Source organism: Pteronotus mesoamericanus, unplaced genomic scaffold (assembly GCF_021234165.1).
Source record: "Pteronotus mesoamericanus isolate MK-2021 breed Mesoamerican mustached bat unplaced genomic scaffold, CSHL_Meso_final contig_25, whole genome shotgun sequence".
NCBI lineage: Eukaryota > Metazoa > Chordata > Mammalia > Chiroptera > Mormoopidae > Pteronotus > Pteronotus mesoamericanus.
The window spans coordinates 14,878,123-14,900,513 of record NW_026555105.1 but is presented as its reverse complement, the minus strand read 5'-3'; the positions used below and the strand labels follow the sequence as shown (position 1 = coordinate 14,900,513).

Genomic DNA, 22,391 nt, shown 5'->3' with positions numbered 1-22,391 from the left:
AAACCATTTTTATCCCCGTTTTTCACCATTACTGTCAAGGCGCCTGAAGACTTCCTTCCACAGCGTTTACCATTGTTTTCTTCACTGACAGTAATACACACTACTGTTTACTGAGCATTTTATTTACTACTCACTCTCGCCTCCACCTTGAACAGAAGCTTCATGAAGGAAGGGGCTGAAACTGCAGTACGTGGGCGCTCCGGGAATAGTCACTGAACCAGCAGACCCACAAGGCAGTTATTATTACCCTTCAACTAGAAACTATGGAGGAGTAAAAGAGAAACGGTAAAGCTGAGACAGCGTACGACATCATTAGTATTTAGCAGTTATTTTGGGATGCACTGCCCCCGTTCCCACTGTCTACCAGCAGTCCCTTCCCAAAGCTCGCCCTTCTGAAGCGAGCGTCTCCCACCCAGGCCACGCCACACTCCTAGAAAAGCCACTTGGAACCGTGGCCAGCGGCGCTAAAACGCCCTGTTCTTCGGTGTCGCTAGTGGATCACGCGGGCCTGTAGGCGGGGTCGGGACGCTAGCGGTCGACAGCTCCCGGCCACGTGGTACAGAGGGGGCGGTTGCCTCGCGGGGCGTGGCCGTAATTCCTCGGTAACCGCCGGCGTTGACTCCTCGCGGGCCACGCCCCCCCGTTCCCTCCAAGGGCTCGCGCGCGCCCGAGGAGGGGAGGAGCGTTCATCGTGACCTTTCACCCCAGCATGGCTGCGCCCATGGGACCGGTGAAGTTCTGGCGACCGGGTAAGGCTTTGAGCAGATTGCCGCGGAGATGCGGCGTACTGACTTTGGTCTTGGCCTGGCTGCCGGGGACCTGGGGCGTGCGGACCTGCTCGCAGGCCTGACCTCGGCGGGCTGGTCACAGCCGCCTCGATGCTGGTCGGGTCTGCGACTCCGGCGCGCACAGTAGTCCGGAGGGATTCGTGGGTCCGCTTCCAGCCTGGGCAGAAATTCTCTGTGTGACCTTGTTCGAGCCTCTCGGACTCTGGGCCTCGTTTCCTCACTCCTGATGCCTGTCTTGCCCAATCCTCGAGATGGGGAAACGCTAACGTGCCCACGCGTGTCCTTTTACCGCCCTGGGGCTACCCTGGAACCGGACAGGCGGTGCTGCTCAGGGTTTTAGGAGCTCAAGCTGCGGAGTCAGACTGCCAGGGTTCGAATTTTCTGCTCTGCCCGTGGTAGCAGAGTGCCTTCGGGCAAATCACTGAACCCTTCTGAACCTTAGCCTCCTCAGCTGTTAAACGGCCGGAATAATAACATTGATCCTGTGAACTTGAATAACGAGCACGACGACTCTGACGTAGAGTAAGTGCTCATAAAAAGGGAAAGTATGTTATTTTGTTTTAGGGTGATTCCTGTCCACTCCGACTGTCTACCAGAAAGTGAACTCCTTCATATTGGCTGCCATGCACTTCCCCTTTTGCAGGCTAACACGAATGTCAGCCCCAAATGCTTTGCTTGTTTTGTTTTAATTTTCTGTATCAGGATTTTATTGAATGTGTTCCTGTGAGACCCTGCTAGGTGCATTGCTTTGTCCTCTTCCATCAGTTTCTCCTGAAAAACAAGTCCACCCCTCCCCACCCCTCCACTGCTTGCACCTCTGCAGGTCTGGATATGCAAAGTATATTGCAGCAAAAATGAAATGAGATAGAGAAGGTAAAACAAGGGAAGCTTTTAAAGGGTATTTTAGAATACGTCCCTGAAATTCTGACCATGCATGTAAGTGATGTGGGAGATAAACCCATGCAAGGGATGTGCTAGTTCTTTTTTAAAATCTCTCATTTGTCACTTAACAGTTTTATGATTCAGCATTTCAAGTTATCAGCCAGTTAGCCATCCTGAGTTTTATTTGCAGCCAAAACTAAGCTCCCATTAGGTAACAAGGTACCATCTATTTATTCAAGCTTTTCATAATAAGTCAAAGTGTTAAGTATAATAAAGGCCTGAATGAACTGCTGAAAGTCAAACCAGGGTATTATTTTAGTTAAAGAACATGGGATTACTCTAAGAGTTTTATTCCGTTATTTAGTTTATTCATTGAGTATACTTACCGAACACCAAATTTTGTGGTCAGGAAACAGATACAGAATACCAGGGCTCTACTTTGCTCTCAAGGTTTATTCTCTGTCTCTCAATTATACTCTTAAGTTGGATACCCTTTAGAAGTGATTTTAAAATGAGGCAGAAGAAATTGTTGGTAAGGAAAAGTGGGCTCTTGAGTCAGGCGATAGAGACCATCCTTGACTACCATTTACTAACTTGGTGACTCGGCAAAGTCACTTAAGTGCTGAAAGTCTCAGTCACCTTATGTCTAAATTGGACGTAGCACCTACCCAAAGGATTGTTTTGAAGACTAAATGCGCGTACATGTACAGCTGTTAGCACGAGACAGATATTAACTATTTTAATTATATGGAAGTATAGAGGAGAGGGAAAGATCAAATGTGTGGATAAGAAATAATTTATCAAGCTAGTGATATTTTTTAAAAAAGAAAGTGCTATTTTCAAGGTGGATACTGAAGCACACACAAGATTTTTATTCCATGGAGAAGTAGGAGATTGGACCTCTAGGCAAAGGGTGCAACATGAACAAAGGCAAAGTGGGATGCGTGCCTCAAGAATATCCAAAAAACTGCTCTGGCTGGTGTGGCTCAGTGGATTGAGGGCCGGCTTGCAAACCAGAGGGTCACTGGTTCTATTCCCAGTCAGGGCACATGCCTGGGTTGCAGACCAGGTCCCCAGTAGGGGATGTGCGAGAGGCAACCACACGTTGATGTTTTTCTCCCTCTCTTTCTCTCTCCCTTCCTCGCTGTCAAAAAATAAATAAATAAAATCTTTCGGAAAAGAAAAAAGAATGTCCAAAAAACCAAAATGATTGAGTAGTGTTAATGATATTAAGTGGTGGGGTATACAGGATGGGGCAAAGAAAGTTTGTAGTTTTTCATATGGAAAATAATACAGAATAAGTAATAATACAAGGATAAACTGTTTTGCATATTCACAATTATAAACATACTTTCTTCCCACCCTGCATTTTGGGGTTTATCAGGAAACGAAGCTAGAAAAATAGGGGCCTCATTGTGAGAGGTCTCATGGCAAGTTAAAGAATTTGTATTTCATTGCTTTTAATAAGGGATGACATGATCAGGTTTATTTTAGAAAGGTAACTTTGGCAGTGCTGTGCAGAAAGGTTAGGGGAGGAAATTAAGTCAGGGACACCCTTAAGAGAAGGTACTACTAAAATTGAGTAAGTATATTGAAAGCCTTAATTTTGGCTTGGGAATAATGAGGAGGAATTTATTGGAGGGACATTTTAGAGGCAGATGTTCAAGAAGGTAAAGTCAGTACTGACTCAGATTTCTGGGTTAGGTCATTGTCTAGGTAAGTGGTTCTCAAATTTTGCTGTGTAGTTGAATCGCTTGGGAAGCTTAAATATCCTGCCATTCTCTCATATCCTGTGGCAATAAATCAGAAGTCCGGAGGGCTAGAAACCAGGCATCAGTGTTTTTTAAAAGATTCCCCAGCTGATTCCAGCATGTCAAAGTGTGGGAACCACTTGTCTAGGTAAATTGTCATTAATTGAGGTGGGAATGGATTTAGAACACACTTACTGGGCCCTAAGTTTGTGCTGGTCACTTCTACTTATTTTATTAAATGGTTACAGTATCTCTGATGGTGGTGTAAGTTCAGGGTATGAAAGTAGGATGAGGGAAATACATGGTGAAAGTCAAGTAAGTGATTGAGGCTAGATACAAGGCGAGATGTTGGAATCATGAACATATCCTGCAGGCTGAGAGTCACAAGTTGAGATAGCTACTGGGGCCTTTCAGACGATCTAGGTAAGTGAAGCAGCAATGGGGAGTAGTGGGGACTATGGCAAACTAGAATGTGCATATACTGATAGACACCCGAGCTTGCCTATGCTGTCTAAAGCAGGAAATTGTATTTAGTTCTATCTAATGGCTGTCATATGGGCTCAGAGTTGCCAGGTGTTTTTTTTTTAAAGTCTAATATCCAGATTTAAACGGGAAATTTTTACATGTTTTGAGTTGACTATTTCAGACATTTTAAGCAAGGTGTCTTTGGGGACCCTGAGTGACTAGTTTGTGATCTCTACCAGTTTGTGATGTCTGCTTTAAGAGCTTTGTCTGAGCTGCCTGAGATTTCTGTGGAAAAATTTGACTAGCACAAGTGGATCAGAAGGGCCTGGCCATTTTTCTTCACTTATTAAACAAATATTTAATGATTGCTGACTACATGCCTGGCAAAAACTTTATAGCAACAACTTTGGAGATTTTTTTGACCTGACCTATAGTAAAGAATATACTGTGCTGTGATTCAGCTTGCTTATACACATATACACCTGGAACAAGTTGTACAAAAATAGTATTGCTTCCTGGGACATACTCTGATACTTTCTATCCTATTTCTAGTTCATTATTTAAAAATGCTGGTCACGATCCACTACATTCATTTCATAACCCCACTAATGGGCCACTACTTAAACTGAAAAACTGTGTGAGAGGAAATGCTGGATTGAGGGGGTTGCTGTTATCAGCCTTTTTTTTTTTTAACTTAAGATTTTATTTATTGACTTTTAGAGAGAGGTGAAGGTAGGTGGAGAGGGAGAGAAACATTGATCGGTTGCCTCTCATACCTGTGCGTACCGGGGACTGAACCCGCAACCCAGGTATGAGCCCTGACCAGGAATCGAACTTGTGAGCCTTCTTCACTTTGTGGGACGATGCCCAACCAACAGAGCCACACTAGTCAGGGCCATTTATTAGATTATCAAAGGGATCTGAGACTCCCCAAAATGCAGACTTAAAAGACTGGGTTAAATATTCTTGTTAAAAAAAATGAATAAATATTCTTGTTATAAAGGCCCCATACTTCCACATACTGTCACAGATTCTGGGTTCAGAAGACTTACGAGATAAGTTTTGGGTAGTTATCCCTGTAGCACCCCCAAAAGAAGGCTGTGCAGCCTGCATTTGAACTTGTAGAGAGGGTGTTTATTGCTACACAGAGGCACCGTGCCTCAGTGCTGAGCAGCTCTAACTGGTGAGTTGAATTTTGAACCTTGCTTCATTTACTTATTACTCTTACTTCTATCCTAGAGCTACACAAATAAACTGGCATGAAAAGTTATGGGAGCAATCATAAAAGTGCTTCTCCTAAGGCATTTCTCTTTTCAGGCTGAGAATCTATGGTACCTTGAGCAGTTTTTCATGATGGAAAAGGGCTTCCTTGTTCTTCACCCTCCTGAGCACCAGGTCGTCATTGTTCTTACCAAGAAGCTGTTGTGGAATATGTGGTTTAATCTGCTCAGCAGAGTGGTTTCTTAGAACAGCGCTTTTCCCGTCCAGCCGCTCCAATTCTGTGATTCAAATGGGGGCTGCTATTTATCGTGCCCCACTCCTCTGGCCATAGTTGATTGGATCGGACTGGGCATTGGACCTGTGCTGGGAGAAAAAGAGCCCCCCACATCCTCAGACAGCACACACCTGGGGCTCCAGGTCCCCCCATACTGGGTCTTTAATTTTCTCCTTAGCATTTACTACCAGTTCGTGCACTAAGTTTTGTTCTATTGGGAGGAATGATAGAAGCAGCAAGCGAGGTACAGGAAGGCATGCCTGCCTCCAGTGTTCATGCTGTATCTCGTGCATTCCCACCCCTGCTGGGTGGGTGAGTGAATGGTTGGTGGAGGGATTGAGGGCCTGAGCTGTGGCTGTGTCGGCAGCCTTGGTTTCTGCTCCTGTAGGGAAGCCACCCTAAGGGGCAGAGAGGAAATGCTGAGAGGAACAGAGATGAGAGAAGGAAGAAGCCCAGGAGAAAGCATTTGAGTCCCTGGTTCCTGTTGTCCATGAACTTGCCGCTGTCCTGCAATAACAGGACTCATCCTTTGCCTCAGCTAATTCCCCTTTGGTTTCCGTCACTTTTATTAAGGGTTAGGTGATAATATGGACAGGGAGACCAGAACTAAAAACATTGTCTTCTGTAATATACAGTTGTGTGTGGCCAGTTTGGAGCCCACTGGACTGTATCTCCTTTGTTCTTGACACTGCAAATGAAGCCTGCAGAGAACATTTTTGTATTTCTATAGCAATCGTACGTTTCTAGATGCTTTCCTGAAGTTAAAGCTAAATATCTCTTAGTAGTTTGAGATCAAATGCATTGCTTCTGTTGTGTAGCTTCCTCTTTGAATTTGTAACTTTTGCACATTTGTTCACCGTATCAGAGAATCTGAAAAAAAAAATTTCTGTTACAGGTACAGAGGGACCAGGTGTCAGTATCTCTGAAGAGAGACAAAGTGTAGCGGAAAACTCTGCAACAACCGTTGTTTACAATCCTTATGCCGCCCTTTCTATAGAGCAGCAGAGGCAGAAGCTGCCGGTGTTCAAGGTACATTGAATAAGCCCGTTCAGTCTGTCGACCCGAAGCCATCTGCAAGAGTTTTGTAGGCACTGAAGCGAATAGGGTCCTTTTACTCTCAATGACTCTTTATGACACAGAGAGCTGGAGTCACCCTTATTTGAAGGGATTAACTTTGCAAAATATGTATCTTATAAACCGTCAAAGTCCTTAAGATTTTTTTCAGTTAGATCTTCTCTATTCAAAACGGGAAGAAATGGAATGGTGTTCTTTTTTCTCTTTGTTTTCCATTATGGACAAGGTCAGACATACAGAAAAACAGAGAAAATGGCACAGTGAACTTCTATGCATACAGCTTCAACAGATTACCAACATATGGCCAATTTTGGCTTCCTTTTTAAAGGCATATTTCTTTAAACAAGATTAAATGGGAATATAAGGTGGCTTCTGTTGAAGAGGGCTGCTCCCACCGGGACAGTGGGGGATGTTGGTGTGTTTGTTATGTACCATGTGCACGTCCGGACACTGGATTTCATCAGTTTCATGAAATGGAGACATCTCTTGTCATCTTGCAAGAGACCAAAGTGTAAACTAGAATTCAGAATATTTTTGTTTACCGTGAATTGTAGCTCAGTTCGGATGGACCTGATCCATGGACACACTTCCTCCCTGTTGCCAAGTCCACATGGGAAGGCACATTGTAATCAGAAAGTGAGCCGAGAGCCAAAGGCGATTTAGCTATAGTTGAAGGATACATATATTTTCTTGTGTAGCCCCTGGTGAAGGGTGATGAATGTCCCTGCCTCCCCCCGTGTCTCTGGAATGACCCGAGTAGGGGTGGCCTCCAGCAGCCCCCGCCTCTCCCCCGGCCAGGGCTAGGTGAAGGCTGCCGAGTCCTTATACTTAGGGAGTCCCATTGTCTAGACCGCTCATAATTCCTCTCTTATTAATATGTTCTTTGTCCAAATGGATATTAAGTGGCAGCCTTATTAATTTAGCCAAGTGGCTTTCATTATAGTTTTATATGGCCCCAAACATTTTAGTCACTCATATACTGCCAGTCTCTGGGTTTCTTTTGCAGGGGATTTACCTCATCTGTCATGTGTGAATGTAAACCAGCTTGACCCTCGGGAGATGAGCGTAGCGGTTCACTGTTGCTCCCTCACCACTGAGGGACACAGTATGAGCTGTGATGAAGGGCCTGGACTTCAGAGTTCAAACCCAAGCTTCATCATTTGTGTACTGCGTGACCTTGCTTTGCCCTCTGAGCTGTTTTGTCATCTATAATATGGGACTAATAGTTCCTCCCTCCTAGGATTGTTATGAGGACCGGGTGAGATAATTCACGCAGAGCATTTAGTAAGTTATCGGACATGTAGAAAACATTCCATCCAGTATGAGGAAAATTATTATTTACCAGGTATTTAATTTTGGCCTTTTCTTGACTGATCCTTATCTTCCGATTATAAGATATGGTAAATAAAACCACAAGTGAAAAAAAAGAGTAAGCAAGAGGCTAACATATGTTGATGAAATTAAAATAATAAGGATAGGAGTATAAGTTACTGATAAAAAGCAAAGAGAGTTTAAGCATAGTTAAGATCTCACATGATAAAGCTAGGAGATTGATTCATTCACCACTCCCTCCCCCATTAAAATTAAAAGTAGCTTTAAAAATATGCTGAAACTAAAGGATGGATAACTCTGGAGCTCACCCCCACTTTCCTGGCGCCATCACGGGGCGGCCTGGCCCTTGACTGCCCCCCGTAGGCTGGCATTCTCCCTGGGCCCTGGACGCGGCCACCCAAGCTTGTCCTCTTGTTCCCTCACACGCAGCCTCTTTGCAGCTCATTCAGGTCCTCCTCCACCCTCCTTGGTTTTCCTGCCTGTGCCTGTCAGTGGTGCTGTCATTTTCCTGGTCTCCAAACTGGAAACCTTTTTCTCATCTTCTGAATGTCATTGGACTCTTTCCATTTGCAGTGCTTCGTATTTAGCACAGGCAGTATGAGTTACTGTTCGCAGTTTCTTCAGGCTCAGGTCAGTCTTGTGTGCTGCCGTCCAGTGTTCTCAAAACACAGCCTGTACTTCTCCCCAGGTAAAGCCTAGGCTCCAGCTCTGCATTCAGTGCCTTTCACAGGGCGGCCCTAACGACACCCCTCGAAACTCATCCCCAATCCACACCTGGAGCCTCTCATGGGCTTTTTATCGCACCCTCGAATAGAGTTTGTATAGTTTGCTCATTTCCATCTCCTTTCTTTTGCTTATGTTATTTCCCTTTCCGAGAATGCCTTGTCTGTCCTTTGTCTGTATTCAAATTATCTTTCAAGTTTCCCTTGAGCATCCACCCATCCATTCATCCGTCCATCCAGTGGATAGATCTACCATTTACAAAATATCTGCGAAGAACCCAAACCTTTTCCTTCCTACCCAGAAAAAAGAAAGCACAAAATGCAAGCACCTGACATGGAAACATCTAGATTAGTCATCAGGCCACCTGCAGCCGAACCCCCTTAGGTGTGCTTGTAGAAATGCAGACTCCTGGGCCTCACCCTGGCCCTGCTGAATCAGGAACCCTGAGAGTAGGGCTAGGAATCTTGGTTATTTAACAAGTATCCTCAGAGATTTTCACACTAAGATTTGAGAACTACATAATTAGACCTATGTAATGCCAAATTAGAAAACCTAAAACAGCCATTGGATTATGTAACCAGTTAGGCAATATCCCGGCTCTTCTAATCTTCGCCAGACACACTGCTGCTGTGGGATCAGAGGAGCTCAGGAGTGATCAGCGTGGGAGAATTAGGCAGCCTTTTAAAAAAACTTGATTCCAAAGCAGGTATTTATTGGAACAACTTTCACGGCTTTCCAGACCATGAGGTGTGTCTGTAATCGAATGTGGGTACCAGGTATATTAGGAAGCTAAGTTGATGGGATGTTGGAATTATCTGCGACTTTCCAGTGGCCATGCCAATGTTTCTGCTCACAGTGAGTGGGTAAAGGAAGGCTCTGTTGAAATACAGATGTAACCTGTGGGTGCTTTGTTGTGTATTTGGATTGAGAGGTAGCGGTGAAAGCATATTCCTCTTGTCTGTTTTTCTTTTTTTTAAATGAATTAATCAATGGAAAAAAATTTAATTAGGTAATACATGCTTGTTGTACAAAGTGTAAGGCTGTCCTTCACGGCCCTGCTCCCCAGCCTCCCTGTTCCCCTCCCCGGAGACACTGCAGTTACCAGTGTCTTCTTCCCAAAGACAGCTTATATACATACATTTATTCTTTAACACACAAATACTGGTGCATCACGCACACTGTCCTGCACCTTGCTTTCTTCCCTTGACACATCTTGTTGATCATTTCATATCAGTATAAGTAGACATTTGTTCTTTTTGAATGAGTGCATATGTTCCCTTGGAGTATTTCATAACCGATTTAACTAATCCCCCCATTGGTGAACAGTTAGGCTGTTAGAGCGTTTGGTCATTATAAAAAGTACTGCAGTGATTATACTTGTATATACATCTTTGTTTACATGTACTTGTATATCTGTAGCATAACTTCTTATAATTGAATATCTCGATTCAAAGAGTGTGTGCATTATATATTTTGATACTTAGAGTTGTATCGGCTTACACTGACACCAGCAGTACCTAAGAGTTGGAAATACATTTTGATCTTTTAGAAATTTACTTTGCTTTGGCAAACAGCTCACAATGTTTAAATATCTTTGTTTAGGTCTTTTGAGAAAATGTATGGTTATTTACAATGCATGGTTCTATTTTTTTCAGCTTAGGAATCATATATTATACTTGATAGAAAACTATCAGACAGTGGTGATTGTTGGAGAAACAGGATGTGGGAAAAGCACACAGATTCCACAAGTGAGTATGTATTTAAATGTGTCTTTGCACTTAGATTTTATTGGAAGGGTTTTGTAATGAGAACTTCCTTTACTGACATTTGCATTTTTACAGTCTTCTCTCAGAGAGGAAGTATTCAACCCAATCGGATATTTTTATTGAACTTTTGAGGCTTATAAGTCCTTTGATTAGTCCTGAAGTAACAGTCTTTGATTTCTTATAATTCCAAAAGAATAATTTAATAGCCATACTCTGAAAGGAACAATGGGGATTGAATCAAAGAGGTGTAATGCATAGCTTTTGTTCTCAAATAATTATAGTTGAAGAAGAGGAGTAAAATGAATTATTGCTATAGTGGTAAATAAAAATTGATTATTATAGAATTACATAGGGACACAGGAGAAGGGTCATGTTAAATTACTGAGAGATTATCAGTTAGAGAATAATAATAATTGTAATAAAAACTAATAATAAGTGCTACATAAAATTATCACTTTAAATCTATTTAATACTGTTATCTATTTTGGATTTTAAAAATGCATATAATCAAATAACTACATAACAAATATATGTAGCAAATAAGTACATAAATCAGATAAATATAATCAAATGTTATGTATACTAATATAATATCATGGCATGTATACATGTATCTAAAATATGTTTTTTTAAGTCTCCTAAAACATTTTGTATGGTTGATATTTATATTGAGCTATCTCTATGAGTACTTTAAAAGTCTTTATTTTGCAGAGTTAGCACTGTTTTAAATTTTTTTCCTCCTTCCCCCTTAGCACTGTTCTGAGCACATGGATAGATGTTATTCCTTGAAGTAGCTAAAACTGCTTGCATTTCCATTCCATGGAAATTTTGTAAGACAAGGGAGTCAGAAAGTTGAATTTTACCTTGGTCCTTCTGATTACCAGCTCTGATGTGAACTGAAACAGATTACCTAACATTTTCAAGCCTCAGATCCCTTATTTGCAAAGTAATTTCCAGAATGTCTTTTGGGGCGAGAACCATCTGTTATTTCTTTTCTCAGTGATTTTAACACAACACAGAGTGACCTTAGGGGAGGAGGTTTCTGGAGAAGTGGTGTCAGATGTATGCCTAGGTGTGACTTTCCTTGCAGTACCTTGCAGAAGCTGGCTGGACAGCGGAAGGGAGAGTTGTAGGAGTGACCCAGCCTCGAAGGGTGGCTGCTGTTACGGTGAGTTTCTGTTTTTTTTAAATATTTTTTTGTATTGCAAAAACTCCATCTGTGTCTTCTATTTCAGTGACTTAATTTTTTTCTAGTTTCCTAAAAGCTCCACATTGAGTATGACGTTGCTCCTTGCGAATTTAATGCTTCATTTTAAAAAGAACTATGACCTGATTATTTTTATAAAATTGATCCCTGTACATTATGAAATTTTTAAGTAGTAATAAAGTACAGAGGAAGTTAAAAACAAACAAACAAACCCAAATCTCACTGTCCGGCAAAAACAGTGCGAACATTTGTCAGGATCATTCCAACCTTCTCTTATGTTCACATAAAACAGAATGGTTGGCTGGATGGATAGAAGTAATTTTATAAAAAGGGGCTCATAGCCATGTATTTGCTTTTGTAGAATTTAACAGAAGAGGAAACTGAAGTGAAACAGGAGTAGTTATTCTGAACTTTGGATAGATATTTGTTTACCACAAGGGAATTTATTAAATCTTAAAAACAAAAAAGATTAGAAAAAGCTTTAGGATGTTATTTATTTTTGAAACTATGTTGTAGGTAGTTTCCTGTTATAAGAGCAAATTAGCACGCTTATTTTTTCCATCTTTCCTGCTCCATTTGTTATATATACAGCGTTATAATTTTTATTTCAAGGTTTATAAATATACATTCTTTTCTGTAATCATAACTCCTACAGGCCTTTAATTCCAGTTTAGTTTTAATGTTCATCATTAATTATTTCCATTGTTTTGCCAACCTTGAATCGCTCATTTTGCTTTGTTTCTTGATTAGTTGAATGTTATATGCCTGAGAATGTTTGATTGTGTTCTTTGTTGATATTAAATTCTTGATTCCACTCTCTTTCCCTGGAAACTGTGCAGACATTGCTGTCTTGACTTTTAGCACGGAGGATCGTGGGACAGAAGTCTCAGGTCCAGCAGGGGTTTTCTGCCCTACTTCCTGGCGTACTTCTGCTTGAATGCTTTTAAGGTTGTTTTTGCCCCAGGATATGCCTTGATGCTGATTGCTGTCTAATTTTTTCTTAAATGTGGAAGAACTTTTAATCTTCAGGTTCCAATCTCTTCTATCAGGCAGGTTTTCTTCTATTATATCTCGGCATATTTTTCTGTTACATTTATTTTATTATTTTTCTAAGAGTATCTGTTAAGTATATATTGGATCTCCTTTGTTTATTTTTAGTATTTATCGCCATCTCTGCAATCAATCCCTTGCTTTTTTCTGCTCGGTTTTGTGAGATTTCCTTAAGCCTGTCCACAATGTTCATGATTGTTTTTAGTCACATTTATTCTGTTTTGATTTCTTTATCTCTACCTGGGTCTCGTAATTATTTCTTTGAGTTTTTTTTTCTTAATAGGTAAGTGAATATTTAGAATGGGAGGAGACATATTATAATTTTTAAAAGCAGATAATGCCACAAACATTTTTAAATTGAGAAAAATAACAGCGCTTTTATTAATTAACTGCCTGACACATTCTGTAAATTTTTTTTCATGCAATTTTTGGCTGCCTTTCCATTGATCACCTCTTCACATGACGATGATTTTCTGTTATTTTCCTACAGAAAGAGCTATAGCAATATTTTCAAGTTACTCCAGCATGGTCGATTCAGATTCACTTTTTACTATTGACACTGTGGAAAAGTTTCTTTAATTTTGTAAGTGGCTATTTATAGGACTGTATAAATTTTAGGGACTTCTTCCCAAATTCGGGGAAAGCCTCTCTAGTGTCTTTCATGTCTTCAGTCTGGCTTCTGATCTGCACATTTGAGACCTTGTTTCTCTGATTCTTCTTTGCCTTTGCACCTGCTCCTTGTCTTTAGCTGAAGCTTGTGATTTCATTGAAAGTGGAATTTTTTGGCTGAATTCTACTTCTGTTCATTTTGTGGGGGAAACTGTTAAAGTTTCCTTTTAAACTGCTCTTTTGCTTACATTCTTTTCTTTCCTCCTTTCTTTGTTAGCTTTAATGCAGTGGGCTTGTGTTAGTACTTTTAATGGCTGCAGAGTTGTGAGGTTGTACTGGTCTGGACAATGAACAGCCTCTCACCAAATCTATCCCCCTTTGCTGCGGGGACAAGGACGAGGATGAGGAAGAGGTCTGCAATGGCTCCTTAATGATGGAAAAGGTCAGCAGTGGCTCAAGATAAAACTCTCCAGGCCCTCTGAATTGGGATTTGCGGCTCGCTCCTGCTGGCTGGACTTCCCCCTCAGCCCTCCCTCCTTTGTGATTCTCTGCTGTCAGAGTCGATCCCCCACTGAGACACTTCCTTTGTCTTCAGAGCTTGAACGCGCTGCCTGCCGCTTAGGTGTTCCTAGTACAAGGATTGTCAGCCCTGGTTTGTCGGGTAGCGATACCAACGTTAAGGGAGCCAGCTGCCAGCTCTGGCTGTGAGGAGGTGGGGCTTTTCTTCTGGATTCAGACCTCACAGCTTCTGGCAGCTGTCCTTCCTGACTTATTGTTTGAGCTCCTGGTTGTTTCCTTCTTTCATTGGGGTGGAGGTTTGGGTTGATAATATGTTTTATTTCTTTCGTTGTTTTAAATCAGCTCTGAGAGAGGGCCATCTTTATCTGGACAAGGAATTAATTCTATTTCCTGAGTCATTTTTGCTGTGTACTGAGCTTTAATTATTGTGTAATCTTTTTTCCCAGAGTTCATTTTCTAATTGTTTTCGAGTTAGAAATTATTGATAAATATTTTCCAAGTCTTGTGTGTGTGTGTGTGTGTGTGTGTGTGTGTGTGTGTGTGTGTAAAAATGGAGTTAACAGTTTGGAAACTACTTAACCTTTTATGCCACAAGAGATGACTCAGTTACTTAAATTTTTCCTGTTTATGGTTTGGTATCCCAGCTCTTAATCAGTTTGCATTTTAACTCCAAATTTATAGCCATGGATAATTTCCATGAAACAACATGCTTTCTCTGTAAAGAAATCTGAAGTGTATATGTTAACCGTGTAATATTAATAGACTTGTCAGTTTTGAAATACTACATCTCAGAAGTATTTTGTATATAGACTGAAATCTGAAAACAATCTCGAAGCCTAAGAACAGATTGCATAAGCAGTTGCTTGATCTCTGTGAGAGGCAATTACTATTGAGCATGTCCATGGGGCCTAGATGGTTTAGGTTTGGCTTCAAGGCCAGACCCTGCCTTGCGCTATGATTCTGGACAAGCTCTAAGCCTGTCTTATTTCATTTCTTTCTTTGTAAAAAGGGGGATATCTTGGCCACCTCATAGGCTGTGTACATATTTAATGAGATGCAATTTGTGAAAGCTTGGAGCACTGTACTTGCAGGCCGTAGGTGCTCAGTGATTGGTTTTTCTTTTTACCTCGCTTTTCTTATGTTTATTTGTTTCTGTCAAAAAGATAATATTTATTTAGTCAAATTGATGAGGTTATTGGGAATATTGTAGAATTTAATAGAGGTAAAAAGCCAATAGATTATGACCTTTCAAATATCAAGTGGTATGATCATAAATACATGTTTTAACAGAGTTTGAAAATAAAATACATACTTTTTATAGCAAATATATATTAATAGTGATATAATAGGACTAAATAGGTTTGGCATCTCCCATATAGACCCATAAAATGATTATATTTTTATGAAGAGGTTTGGTTCATTTACTCATTCTTTTAAGCCTATTTTCCCGATCAGCTCCTAGTATTTCTGTGCGCATATTTTCCATTTGTACCATTTTCTGAGATTTATTGTATAACGTTCTGTAGGATTGAAATAGAAACAAAAACAATAACAACAGTCCTGGTGAAATACTGGGTATCTATAAACATGACCTGCAGAGGTAGAGCCGTGTAGGATGAATTTCGGGTTTCCTAAGATGTTTTGAAAGACTGTGGTGTAGACCAGCTACTGGATGATTGATCTGTTTTGACCTACCAGATCTGTAATTTCAAGTCATTAGGCAGAGTCACCTCTGATCCTCACCTGCTCTTCAGTTTCTTAAGCACTGATGGCCAGATAACCCCAGGTGTGCGTGGCGTGGGGAGCTGTGTGCAGGGAGACTCGGGGCTCCTGAGCCTGAAGCGGCTGTGGCCCCGTGGCTGCAGCAGTAAACTCTGCTTCAGGACACGTCCTGTAACTGCCCACGTTCCAAACCCAGGACTTGGGGACGGTGTGGGGAACTTGTCTCGTATAGGATGGGTGTGCCAGGTCCTCAGGAAACCTCTGTAGCAGGGGTGTCCAGCCCCATGGCCCGCAGGCCGCATGCGGCCCGCAATGGCTATGGATGTGGCCCAACACAAAATTGTAAATTTACTGAAAACATGATTTTTTTTTTTTTTTTGTTATTGTGTATTTAATATGTGGCCCGAAACAACTCTTCTTTCAGTGTGGGCCAGAGACATCAAGAGGTTAGATATGCCTGCTCTATGGTATTGCTTTCCTTTGGTCCTTTCCAGTAATTTAAATAGTGAATGTTACACTCTTTATTTTATTTTTAAAGTAAGTTATAAGCTTATCGATCTTCTACTTGTATATTTATTTATTATTTCAAATATATTCTATGAATAAATTAATAACCTTTGACTATCCTTGGGGAAGTAGGACGTCTTGCTGTTGGATTTTTTTCTGTTTCTCATACTCACATTTTATTTGTCATATATTGGGTGAAAAGTTACCAAATTCATGGTCTTTATAATATATTATGCATTTTGTTTTCTAGTTTTACTTTATTAAGCTAACTTGGATCCCTGGTTAGTCTTGTCATAGGCTCAGCTGCCCTTTGATATTTTTAATCCACATTTTTTATTTCCTCTTTCAGTGGTTTTGGTAGCTGGGACACTGTGGCACATTGATTGTTTCAGATTATCTTGCTCTGGAAACAGTATTCTTTTTCCTCCAAAGAGAAAATGAATTTGGTTTGGTATTGAATTTGATCATTGCTGCCCTCCTGCCTTCACGGTCCAGGGGCCCGTGGAAGGTGCTTTATTTGAAGGCATGAAGACCGGGAAATTTGTGCCCAGGCAGGATGCTAAGGAAGGCTGTAGGAACAGAGTGAACCTTGTGATTTTTGGCCACCAGGAAATTTAGCTGAATTTGTAGCTCAAGTTAAATAACTTTGGCGTATCTGTGTTTTAAAAATTTTCTCATTTGCCTGAATCTTTTGAATTTCATCTGTCATTTCTTTGATCCTGTAGATCTGGAACATCTTTATGTGATTCCATGTGTATTGTGTATATTCTTATAAGTTGCTGCAAGTTGATTCTAGCATGAGGTGAGATATATAAAGTCGGTAAATCACAAAGGTTATCAAACTTGGTCTCTGGTAACCTGCCTCTTTTCTTTTCATTTTCCATTGTGTTCACATGCCATTTCGAAACAACTGACCTTTAGTACTGACTGGCGTGCCTCAGTTGGTGGAGTGTCGTTCTGCAAAAGGAAGGGTCCCTGGTGCGTTTCCTGGTCAGGGCACATGCCTGGACAGGTGCAGGAGGCAGCCAACTGATATTTCTCTTTCTCACGTTAATGTTTCTCTCCCTCTCTTTCTCCGTCTGTTCCCCTGTCTCTAAAAATAAATAAATAAAATCTTAAAAATAGTGACCTGTAGCTTTTCTGTGGTGTGTGCTCTGTGCAGTAATTTCTATGTCTCTGCTTTCAGCATGATCTTTCTTTCCAAAGGTTGCGGGGAGAGTGGCCGATGAGAGGGGTGCAGTGCTGGGCCATGAGGTGGGTTACTGCATCCGCTTTGACGACTGCACTGACCCGCTGGCCACCAGGATTAAGGTGAGGTCCTCCAGCTGCTTTTCCTGTTGTAAATAGGGGGGATGATTGTTTGGGGGGAATTAAAAACGTACAGCATTACTGCTCACAGGACACCCATTCCGTGGCCCTCAGGGACTTCAGTCTGCTGGGAGGTACAGGGCCTTGAATCTTGGCCCTGGAAAAGTAAGGCTAAGGCCTTGGTTCTGTGGATGAAGAGGCTGCGGGCTGGGGAGGCTGGATGACTTGCCTAATGTGACGTGCCTGTCAGTGGTAGAATCAGAACTCAAAGCTGTCCTTTCTTATGTGTGTTTTATTGTTTTCCCACCGATCCACAGTGCTGTTAAAATATAGAAACTTGTCTATAATAGGCCTAAAAGCAGACACTAGGTGGTATACATTGATAAAGGTTAGAATTTAGTTTTACGAGTTAAAACTTTCTAATTTTTATGCAATAATGGATTTTACCTCTGTGTTCTGCATGCTAATAATAGCATGTGACCTACATGCTAATATTAGAATAATTAGTGTCAATAATAATAGCATATAGTCAACTGAACAGAGTATTTACTGCATACCAGTATGCTGGAATCGAAGTTTAATCAAATAGTACTCTAAAGCCATGAATGAATGTGCTCTGATGAAATGAAAATTGGTTATTAAAGTTTCAGTTAACTGTTCAATTTGCGGCAGAGGAAAATGGGAAATAATCAGGTGAGCTAAATGAACAATGTAGTGATTAGTAAAAAATATGGACCTTGTTTTCCAAATTTTGTATTTTGTTACCTTTACACTCATTTTAGTACGTAAAGGGAATATTCTTCTGTACCATTAAATATATTTAAACTAGCTAGTTTTTAGGTAAATTTCAGTGGATTATATAACCAAATGACTGTTTTTAAATCTTCCATAAACAGCTTTTGTATTGCATTTAGTCCTAATTTCATCACACTCACTTCTTAACTGGTGGCCTGTCATTGGTTCTCAATTTCATTCCACGGTGTTTATGTGGCAGCTGGTACCAGTTCCAAGAAAAATACTAAGGGAATGCATCCTGCTTTCATAAGCAAAAAGGAAAAACACTGAGAAGCAGCATGGAGGGGAGCTGTTTTAGCTCTTCAGTGCTGCTAGAGCCCCGAACCGTTTTTGGGTGAGAGTAACAATATCTAATTCTTGCTGCATATTTCCAGGGTACTTTATAAACATTCATTAATCCTAAGTGATAACAGCTGACAACCTTGAACACTGTGTACTGCACCCTGTGCTAAACACTTCACATCTACCATCTTAACTCTCACAGTAACCCTTTGAGGGAGATGCTTTTATTATTTCCATCTTACAAATGAGGAATCAGGCTCAGAGAGGTTAAGTAACTTGCCCGAGGTTCACACAGCTGGTAAGAGGTGCAGCCAAGATCTGAACCCCAGCAGTCTGACGCCTTAGCCTGTGCTCTTAACCACGGCCCCTTCCAGCCTCCCTGCAATATCAGTTGAAGTTGAAGTTAATTACCTCAAGAGCTGCAAGCCCATAGTTTTTGGGACATTTTAAGAACAGTTATCTCATACTCGTGGCATTTCCTTGGGCAGGCACAGGTCTGTTTTTACGGCCTGTTCAGCAATACCTGTGGAGCGGGCCCAGAGGAGATGAGGCTTAGCCCACATTCAGACAGGAAGTGCAGGTGAAATTTGGCTAAAAGAATTTCAGACCCCAGCTGGAGATCTCCTGTTTGAAGTCTTGTTTGTGAGCAGTTCCATTCCTTGGTAACTAAAATGCTAGGGTATTTCCTCATTGTCTTTGTGGGGATTGTCTTACACACATGCTAGTGAAGAAGTTGTTTACTGGCACTTGGAACTTTTTAGGAAAAAAAATCATTAACATACAGTATAAATGAATTCTAATTTTTTTTATGTGTTTGTTTTTTAGTTTCTCACTGATGGAATGTTGGTCAGAGAAATGATGGTTGATCCTTTGTTAACAAAATATAGGTAAATGTCTTTTTCTTACGGTAACTTTCCTAAAGTTTCAAGAGTACACAAGTAGGTTGAAAGGCAGTTGTATTAGTAGCTGGGGTTCACATCCCTGTTCAGCTGCCCTAAAGCTTTTGTCCTTACCCTGCTGTTTAGACCCTTGACGTCTTTCTCAGAATAACAGTCAAAAAAGGGCAAATTAAAAACCCTGATGTTATTTGAACATCTGTTGATTTGTTCTTTTAATCTTGCATCTTACATCCGGGATTACTGGTGCCTGGAAAGTCGCAGCACAGAACTGGGCAGCATTTGTTGAATGATTCCAGAGTCCAAATAATTACCCTTCTCCCTCCTCGTGTGTCTTTGTGTATCACTCCAGGCATTAAAATTGTCCTATCTAGGCTCTGGGATTCTGGGAAGGGATGTCACATTTGGCTCCCTGGCACACATGCAACACACCTATGATCATGCACTGCTTTGCGTTACTGTATTTTCTGCAGCTTAACCATCTTTTAGTGGTTGGACCTTGTTCCAGTTCTTACGCTCAATGGGGTTATGTTGTATTGTATATATTATACATATATTTAAAATCAGGTTTTAGATCCTGTTGGAATCCAGTGTGGGTGGTAAACTCTTTTCGAAAATGCTTTTTAAAAAGATTTTTCAGCCAAGGATATGTTTTGACTTTTTGGGGGAGGGGGATGGGTAGAGAGACCTAGGTATATGCCCTGACTGGGAATCGAACGCACAACCTTTTGGTGCACAGGATGATGCTCCAACCAATGAGCCACCCGGCCAGGGCATGGGTGGTAACACTCTAAAAAGATGGCAATGAAAACACCATTTTCTTCACTGGGGTATGTTAGTGTCACCCTTTTTATTAGTTTAAGAGTTACCTCCTTGTCAGAAAGGAGTTACTTGGCTTTATTTTGATACAAGGTGATTGCACGGGGTAAATACCAATATCCCTTTGATGATCTGGATGGGGTTGTGTGGGGTGGTGGCTGGCGGGGGGGGTCTGGATGCTCACAGAGCTCTCCCTCCTCTCAGCGCCATCATGCTGGATGAAGCCCATGAGAGGACCCTGTACACAGACATTGCCATCGGCTTGCTGAAAAAGGTATGGCTTCGCTGCCAGACATCTGTTTTTATGTTTTTGTTTTGTTGCCTGATGAGGCAAATGAAGGGAAAAAATTTTTAAATCATTACACATAATCCTAATCCTACTCATTTAGAGACAATCACCGATGGAATGTTGGTATGTCCTCTTCTTTTGTGTGTGTGTGTGTGTGTGTGTGTGTGTGTGTGTGTGTGTGTGTACATGCGTCTGTTTTGGCACAGTAGGGACTGGATTGTATGTACTAATTTGTATCTTGCATATTTCTTTTAACATTACATCAAGATCATTTTTCTCTCATTGAGTATTCTTTGAAGATGTTATCTTTAATGGCTATAGAATCGCACCTCTACCATAAAGTATTTGATTTTTCCCTTACTGTTAGACTTCCAGATTTGAAGTATTTTAAGTAGTGTCACAGTGAGGACCCTTGTCATGAAATCGTTGCGTTCCTGTTTTTTTCTTTTATTTTTTAAAAACATTTTGTTATAAAAAGTTTCAAATATACCCCAGATAAAGAGACAGTTTAATGACTCCCATAGGCCCATCATCTGGCTTCGATAATTGTAACTCGTGGCCAGTCTCATTTCAACCTTTTCTCCATCCTCTCCCCCATCCCTGCTTTTTTTCCTTTTGTATTTTCTGATTGTTTTCCTTGGACACATTCCAAATCACAGGAGTCTAGAAAGAAACGGTGGAGCAGAGTGATCAAGCACTGACTCGGGGTCAGACTGCCTGGGTTCACATTCTGACTGCCGGGCGTCCTCCTCTCTAAAATGGGGGCGATGGGAGTGTCTCTGCGTGCGCTGGTGTGCTTTCCTGTATGGTAGCCCTGACCACCTGAGATTTAAGTTGACTAAAGTAGCATAAAATAAAAAATTCAGTCCTCAGTCACACTGGCTGTGCTGAGTGACCACTGCATGGGACAGAACCTCTGCATGTTGAAGAGAGTCCTCTTGCACAAAGCTGCTCTGTGTTGTAATCTGCTGTGAGGCTTAAATAAGACAGTGTAAAATCCTTAGGATGCCCCCTGGCACAGGGCCACAAATAGACTCGGAGGTACCTTTGTGCAAATTAGAAGAAGATGCTCCCGCTCAGAGGATGTCCCCAGCTGGGCGAGGGGAGGCGGGCTGGATTTCTGATGCTCTTGCCTCCTTCACCCGGTGTCTTTGTGCAGTGTGTACACTACACGGTGGTACTCGGGGACCTTGGAATAGTACAGAACTTAGTATTTATTATTTTATTCCTTGGCCAAACATTTAGACTTTTGATGTGGATGAGAGCTTCTCCTGTACTATACCTTCTTAGGAACAGTGCGATCAGAGGGGTTACCATATTTTGCTGTGTATAATGTGCACCCATGTTTTTGGCCCAAACTTTCAGGAAAAAAATCTTTTGTTTTAATTTTTTAATTCAATTTTTTATTTCTTTACATTTAGATACTTTTTTGTATTATAAAGGAATTTTCGCATTTATTTTTGAACATATTATGGTACAAGAAATTTTATGTAACAAATAATTGCAAAACACAGGACTAGGTACAAGGGATTTCAGGTACTGCCCATGTATAATGCGCATCTTATTTTTCCCTCAAAAGTTTGTGCAAAAAAGTGCGCACTATACACGACAATGTATGGTATTTCACTGAATCTTGGCCAACACTTGATATTGGCCTTAAAAAATAGATCTTTGCCAGTGTGATAGATAAAAAAGTAATCTCATTGTTATTATATATGTTTACTATAGTTTATTTGTCATTTCTCCTACACTTGTTAATCATCTATTTGTTCTGATAACTGTTAATATCTTTTACCCATATTTCTGTCTTGGTGTTACTGTTTATTGTTTGTTTGCTTTTAAAGCACTTTTTTACACTTTATATACATGTGGGGCAAAAGTAGGTTTACAGTTGTTCATATGGAAAATAATATAATTAATAAATAGTAATACAAGAATAAACTGTTTCTTGTACTGACAACTGAAACCCTGTGTCCCCCCCATCCTGTGTACACAGATCCTGACTGTCCAGAGACCCCACTTTGACTTTAGTGAATTCAGGTTCAGTCCTTAAAGCTCCTTTGTACTTTATATACAATTTTTTTCATTCTTTCTTTTGGAAAGTTTTACATG

At 40.9% G+C, this 22,391-nt stretch overlaps 1 protein-coding gene across 1 annotated transcript in view; it reads left to right on the top strand.

Moving 5' to 3' along the window:
- Positions 1-655: 655 nt before the first annotated feature.
- Positions 656-22,391, top strand: part of DHX35 (DEAH-box helicase 35) — a 60,106-nt gene continuing 38,370 nt past the window's right edge. The window contains exons 1-7 of the mRNA XM_054573755.1: positions 656-749; positions 6,277-6,410; positions 10,166-10,258; positions 11,367-11,444; positions 17,097-17,201; positions 19,101-19,162; positions 20,195-20,264. Of these exons, the coding sequence (XP_054429730.1) occupies positions 710-749; positions 6,277-6,410; positions 10,166-10,258; positions 11,367-11,444; positions 17,097-17,201; positions 19,101-19,162; positions 20,195-20,264 (582 nt within the window). The 5' untranslated portion in view covers positions 656-709. The remainder of the gene's footprint in view (positions 750-6,276; positions 6,411-10,165; positions 10,259-11,366; positions 11,445-17,096; positions 17,202-19,100; positions 19,163-20,194; positions 20,265-22,391) is intronic.